At 41.3% G+C, this 7,572-nt stretch overlaps 1 protein-coding gene across 1 annotated transcript in view; it reads left to right on the top strand.

The window, feature by feature from the left end:
- LOC126386441 (C->U-editing enzyme APOBEC-2-like) overlaps positions 1 to 7,572 on the top strand; it is an 87,332-nt gene that overhangs the window by 72,451 nt on the left and 7,309 nt on the right. The window contains exon 3 of the mRNA XM_050038799.1: positions 3,076 to 3,384. Within this exon, the coding sequence (XP_049894756.1) occupies positions 3,076 to 3,379 (304 nt within the window). The 3' untranslated portion in view covers positions 3,380 to 3,384. The remainder of the gene's footprint in view (positions 1 to 3,075; positions 3,385 to 7,572) is intronic.

Genomic DNA, 7,572 nt, shown 5'->3' with positions numbered 1-7,572 from the left:
GGATTACTGTTAATTTATTATGCTGATCTGTTCTGTACGACATCTATTGCACGTCTGTCTGTCCTGGAAGAGGGATCCCTCCTCAGTTGCTCTTCCTGAGGTTTCTACCGTTTTTTTTTCCCCTGTTAAAGGGGGTTTTTTGGGGAGTTTTTTCTTATCCGCTGTGAGGGTCCAAAGGACAGAGGGATGTTGTATGCTGTAAAGCCCTGTGAGGGAAATTGTGATTTGTGATATTGGGCTTTATAAATAAAATTGATTGATTGATTGATTGATCCATGTTCATTGGACCTGCAGTCTCTAATTTTATGTATGTGCCATCTGTCATATTCACTCAATAGTGTCACAAATCAAATGACCAAAACATGTACCAGAGACCTTATGATCGAATGTAAAATGTTACTGACAAAAAGATGACAGTAATTATGTTCAAAACTATTTGTTGTAATGCACAGGACCAAAACTGAGAATAGACTGTCTGTGTGTTAATCAGAACTGATTTAACAAATAAAACCCATACCAACCGCAACATGGAAAATGACTCTATGTAAATAACATAAAACAGGACCTCTAAGTAAAACAAAACACTTGCCTTTGTGGCAGGCAGACTCAATAGCCACACACAAACAAAATAAAATGGCTAGAGGCAAGCAAAATTATATTGCTGAAATGCCACTTGCGGAACCTGATTGATCACACAAATATCGAGGCCAGTTGAAAGACAGTCTACTGGATGTAGGATCAGCTGTAGGCAGATCTTCAGCAGTCACAAGTCACGGCACCAGTTGTAACCCCTCATGTTCTGACTCACTCCAGCAGAATGACGAGACTGGTTTTGATCAGGTTCACAGCATTTAATTGTCATCCTCTGTGTCAACAGATAAAACAACACAATAGTGTGGTTGGCGTTGTCCTCACACACACACACACACACAGCTCCTGCCCCGTAACATGAAAGTCCAAGCAGCAAAAGAGCGTGATTATGACACTCAATGTGATCGTATAGTTTTTACATAAACATGAGTTATCTTTTTTTTAACATGATATGAAATCATGAAATATTTTTCTCACAGCACCAACTATTTTTAGCCATGAACCTGTTTAAGTATTTTTTTCCCAAACACAATATAACAATGAATTAATATAAAACAATAAAATACAAAATCATGTGCAAAGGCTCTTACTAATAAATAAAATAATAAATAAAATGATAAATTAAAACGTTTCTTTTTTATATAAAACATACCTGTGTGCAGATTAAAATATAAAAGTCACGGAGCTGTGTGCACTACAAACCGTAACATGGAAGTCCAAGCAGCAAAAGGGACGAGCTGCTGGCTTCCGGTAACTATACCAACCACATCCGCCAAAATAAAATATTCCTCCAAAATAAAATAAAACGGAGTCTTGCATAAATAAACCCAAAATACACATCCATCAATATGAAAATAAAATAAGAACAAAATTAAAGGAACACTCTGTGCATTTTGATGAACTTCAAACAAACAAAACAACCTTGTTACACATGTATTGCATTAAATGATGAGGAATTTAAATACCCCAACAGCACAATATATAATCAATTAGAAAATATTACATTTGTTTTTGCCTTTACATTAATATTGCACATGTATTATCATATACAACACAGCATTCATAAAAACGTCACATTTATGATTTCATAAAATGTGGTTGTAAGAGGCTGGCAGATCATTTAGTGTTAAAACACCAGCCTTTGATAGATAACTAAATATCAAAGGCACTCCAATGATTTAGTATTTTGCTTCCATAAAGTCTGGGACTTGTGAGAGATGGGTTAAAAATAGTAAAAAAAACAAAAAAAAGCATTACAGAGAGGACATCCTCATTTTTGGTCCTTAGACGTAGTAGTTCTGAGTCATGCTCCTGAAACACTTGGTCCTACATTTCCCATAATGCAACTGAGTAGGATCTTTTAGTAGACACTTTCTTGTTGGTAAATTCTTCTTTTAGTTGAAATTCTGTTGTCTCCATGCCCAGATAACTACAGTGATGTCACTTGTGTCATTCTCCCAGACTTGACAAAGCTTCTTAAGAGCCACAAAAAACCTCATACAACAGTCTTCACAGGCTGAATAGTATTCCTCATCACAAGAAAACAGAACATGACTAGGCTTGTGCCGATTTCCGATTTAACCGGTTCGGTCCGGTTTAAGAGCTCCACCCGGTTTAATTCACATCAACCAGATAATCCGGAGGAGAGAAAAAAAAAAGAAAAAGCTTTTCACATCGGCGGCGTGTCAAGGGACTATATTCAACTTATCTTGCATTGTAACATGCATTATGACAACTTAATAAGGTTTATGTTTGTTGATAAATGAAGTGGAGGAGCCTACAAGTGTTTTGTTTAGTTTGTCTCAGAGGCTTCAGAGGGACTCCGCAGCTCCGCTCCGCTCAGCTGTCTGCTGCGAGAGATCAAATTTCATTGGGGGCGGGGAAAAGTGCGAGGGACTCAGCAGTCATTCAGTTTGTTGCCCTAGTAACCCGATTCCACTAAAGAAGTTCCTGGTACTATTTGGGGGGCTGGAACTACTACAGGAACGTCCTCTCGCTCGGCCCTCTCAACCGCCGTGTCTCCACTGAGAGAGCGGAGTCAGAGGAAGGTTCCTTGGTGTCCTTCTGCGTCTTCTTCTTGTGTAACCTTGTGTGTATTGGCGGTTAATACAGCATTACCGCCACCTAGTGGATTGGAAGCGCATTACACCTATAATGGGCTTTTATTGGGAAAAATAGCTCAAATGCGACCCCCAGTGGTAAAATTAGGTATATAATTCAATATATCGGTACGGTTAGATATTTGGCTTTAAATCAAACCAGTTGGAAAATTTTAAAACCAGCATAAGCCTAAACATGACATTCAAAATTGGTGGAGTGTCCATTTAGTAACACCCTTGTACACAAAAATGTAAAAGTTGTACAATAAAATAAGTGCCTCTAAATCTGGTGTCTTTCTAGGGCTTTTATACAATGATAGTCAGAAATGTGTGACATTGTTGAAAATTACCAACATTTGTCTTCATTCTGTCACCTTCCTTCTAGGTATGTGTCCTCCAGTCCATGCTCTGCTTGTGCAGCAAAGATAGCTGAAGTGCTGAAGGCCAGGAAAAACGTCAAGCTGAGCATCTTTGCTGCTCGACTGTTTGAGTGGGAGGAAACAGAGATCCAGGCCGGACTGAAGGCCCTTCACGCCGCTGGCTGTAAACTGAGGGTGATGAAGCCCCTGGACTTCTCCTACACCTGGGACACATTTGTTGACAACGAGGACCAACCTCTGAACCTGTGGGAGGACTGCAAAGAAAACTATGAGTATTACCAAGAGAAGCTGGCTGATATTCTACAGTGATTGCAGTAAGTGTTAAAAAGAAAAAGCTGCTGGTTGTTGGCCCCGTGCTTTGATAGTGACAGTAGAGATACAGACTGGCAATGTGGAAAGCGAAAGAGAGAGAGGGAGAGGCATTACATGCAACAAAGCTCCATGCCAGGATTGAACTTGGGACATTGTGATTATATGGTGGTCATCCTAACCTGGTCAAAACCCAATATGTTCCAAACACAAAAAAGTATTGTAAGGGTGGATTTCTACTCTAAATGCACTCATCAATCATTAGCAGAAAAAAAAAAAAATACCACCTCTTTTTTTCTCCCCCGTCCATTCCGATGAACGTAGATTCTCAACACCAGAATCACCTAATAAGAAAAATGACAAAAAAATGGTCTTCATACACCTTTTTTCAACAAAAAACATGAGATTATTTTTCAGGAATGGTTAACTCATATCAGTGAATAAAGTGATGCTTTTAAAGATATTTTTCTGGGCATTTTTAGCCTTTATTTGACAGGACAGACAAGCGTGAAGGGGGGAGAGAGAGAGGGAGTGACATGCAGCAAAGGGCCACAGGCTGGCGTCGAACCCGGGCTGCTGCGGCAACAGCCTTTTACATGGGGCGCCTGCTCTACCACTAAGCCACTGACACCCCATAAAGTGATGCTTTATATGGCATATGCTTATATTTGTGTCATAAGTCGCGCGAGCGGATAACACATCTGCACGCGCGCAGATCTCTCTCTCGTGTAAATTATTTCGTGTCACGCGCGCAGATTTCAACTGCCGCGCGCACTTGTTTGATCTTCGCACACATATTCAGCAACAGAGTGAAGCAGAGGCAGGTGCGAGCGAGTAAAAAACAGCAGCAACACACACAACAACACTGTGCAGCTGCTTTGCGCGCGCTGGCTCGCTCCTGCTCTCGTTCTCTCTCTCCCCTGTGCTCGCTCGCGGTGGAGTTCTGCTCGCTCGAAGCAAGGACTTTTGACACTTTGGGGGCGGAGACCAAGGCTGACCCCGGCCCTCTTATGATTGGTCATTTTCCAGCCCCCCACGTTGGTGCCTTTTCGGTTTTCTGCTGATGACAGCTTCCGTCACAGACAGGAAGCTCAGTGGGTTTTTTTGGTTTGTTTAGCTAACTAGCCTGGTAAGAAGCTACACGCTGACTATGAGGGAGAAAAACACACATGGAACTTGCTATGGGTTGGGGAACTGCAATAGGCTACATACTTCCATGGGAAATACGGGCTAGAGTGATGCACCATCAAAGTGATTTATTAGTTCTCATCTATTAAAGGTAGAGTCTGGAGTTTTGTTCGTTGCAGTTTGTAAACAAAACATTCAAACTGGGCCCCTCTTCTCGGTCTCAACTGTGTAGCATTCTGCCCCAGACAGCAGCAACAGCAGTTGTCAGGACTGTAAAGGAAAGGAATTACTGTCCGAGTGAAGCGCTGGAGCCATGGGCCGATACCCAGCCGTCACCGGCAACGGGAGCCTGCAGCGTTTTGTTGCAACGGGCAGGAGGGCCGTTGTGGTGAGCTGGGAAGCGGGTGTTAGCGGCGGATGCTAACCGCTACCGCTAGCCGAAGTTAGCATCGAGCTAGCTCACCACAACGGCCCTCATACTTGTTACCAGTCGAGGCTTTAGTTGACAGCCGGGTATCCGCCCGCGGCTCAAGCGCTTCACTCGAACTGTATTTCTTTTACTTTACGGTTCTGCTGCTGTGAGAGAGACGTGCTAGCATCCATCGCACTCTGGGGTTGAGGTGAATAAAATAACTGTGTTGTGACCTAAATAACATGCTGTTGCAATCTGCAGAAAGTATTAAAGCATGAAATCCCGCATTTTTAATGTACAAAAGCATCTTGTATCATAACTACATGTGTGCCGTTTGTAACAAACCAAACCTCGTGAAGATCAGTTGAAAATTCAGTGAGTTATTCTATTTTACTTGTGCATACAGCTCCTTCCTCAATAGAAGTGAATGCACTGTGGAGGCGAAGCGAGACCCATCCAAGATGGCGGCCGGCGAGGACGCGCTCAGGCACTCGATGCGGCGTCTATGTATATATGTCTATGGTCAAAAGTCCTTGCTTCGAGCGAGCAGAACTCCACCACGAGCGATCACAGGGGAGAGAGAGCAAGAGCAGTAGCGAGCCAGCGCGCGCAAAGCAGCTGCACAGTGTTGTTGTGTGTGTCGCTGCTGTTTTTTACTCGCTCGCACCTGCCTCTGCTTCACTCTGTTGCTGAATATGTGCGCGAAGATCAAACAAGTGCGCGCGGCAGTTGAAATCTGCGCGCGTGACACGAAATAATTTACACGAGAGAGAGATCTGCGCGCGTGCAGATGTGTTATCCGCTCGCGCGACTTATGACACAAATATAACGCCATACTTTAAAACATTCATTCGCTCAAGGTCCAAAAAGTTTGATATATTCAGTGTCATACTTGCGTTTGACCATGTAGTCGAGGTAGTTTGCATTTCTGTTAAGTAGCTGTCCATTAGTCACTCACTCTACAGCAGGAAACCGCATTTAAAAATAAAAGCTCTGTGCTGGAAATTTACTGTACTTAAAAAAGTGGGTTTCATTCATGAAATGTTAGTAAATCTGAGTACATTTGCACATAAAAATCCTGGGCACTAAAAACCTATAAAGGATTCATGAACATTGCGGAAAAGTTGGATTTGATCGTAGGCACTTGTGTATGTTCATGAATGCCAATCAATGGTAAATTGACAGCAAACTCTCGCGAGTCAGCGATCAGCATACATCCCTGCCCATGAACAGCCAGTGACCACCATGTAAGGAGGTGATAATTACTATGGATAGGTGCATCCCCTCTACCTGCAAACATGACGCAAACACAGAGACAGAGAGAGACAGAGACAGAGAGAGACAGAGAGAGAGAGAGAGAGAGAGAGAGAGAGAGAGAGAGAGAGAGAGAGAGAGAGAGAGAGAAGCTTTTCCGATGCTGAGACTGAAGTTATTTGGGGTGAACTGGGATTGAGAAATACATTTTATTTTCATCTGTTAGTAGTGGTATGACTATTTCTGTTTATATTTATATTGTCATATTTTAGTTTTTTTTAATTTGGCCCATGGCATCAATTCTTAATTTAAACTGTGTGGTTGCCTGACAACTGCATTTAAATCGGGCCCCTGCCCCTCCATCTTCAGCTTCCCTTGTGGCAGCTGCACGCAAATGAAATGCTCTGTAGAGCAGCACGTCTCCCTTACCTGTGGTCATGGACAGCCAGGTAACAATAGTGTTTGATCTAAGCCTCAGCATTCTTTGTCTGTTGAGAAATTAAACCACTATTAAAACATCTTAATACAGGCAGTCTAATTTAGGCAATAACCCACTGTCTGGTTTAACAAGTAAGTTTTATTTAACTAACTCATTCATGTTTTTAAGAAACCTAATCTGAAGCTTAAATCTGCTGAATATCAATTTATTTACTAAATGATTTATTTCTATTTTTTTTTTTTCACATTTAGCTTATGTGTTTCAAAGGAATCTGCATATTGTGAACATAACAGAGCACAAAACAAATTAAAATTGTAAACAATAATAACAAGCAATATTTATGTACTGTCCGTAGCAGGTGTAAATTTTGTTAATACCTACGAAAAGATTGGAGCTACTTACACATTGATGAATGCCAAAATACATGTAAATTTCCCTCTGCGAACAATTTACACACAAATTCGTTCTGCTCGCGTTGCAGTCCATTCAGAATGAACCCGCAACCCACCAGTTAGGAAACACTGGTTTAAAACACATTGGGTCTCATTCATGAAACGTGAGCAGAAGGAATTTGTGTGTAAACTGTTTGCAGACGGAAATTTACGTGCATGTCCACATTCATCAATATTTTAGTAGCTCCGATCCTTTTGTAGCTACTAACAAAATCTACTCCTGCTCCTGACCACTCGTAGTGCTTGTGTAAATTTAGTAAAGCACATAGATATTGCTTTTCACTATTGGAAATTACAATTTTAATTTGTTATGTACACAATACACAGATGCCTTTGAAACACATAATCTAAACATGACAAAAATATTAAAAATATAACACATTTAGTTAAATTAGTTGGCAATTAGCAGGTTTAAGATCCAGATTAGGTTCATGATTGTGAATTATCTATGTAAATCGACTCAATAGATTACATGTTCTTTCTACATGTTGAATGATGATAATAAAAA

Source organism: Epinephelus moara, chromosome 24, assembly GCF_006386435.1.
Source record: "Epinephelus moara isolate mb chromosome 24, YSFRI_EMoa_1.0, whole genome shotgun sequence".
Lineage (NCBI taxonomy): Eukaryota > Metazoa > Chordata > Actinopteri > Perciformes > Serranidae > Epinephelus > Epinephelus moara.
Note: the sequence above shows the minus strand (reverse complement) of the source record. Positions and strands in the feature narration are given on the sequence as shown.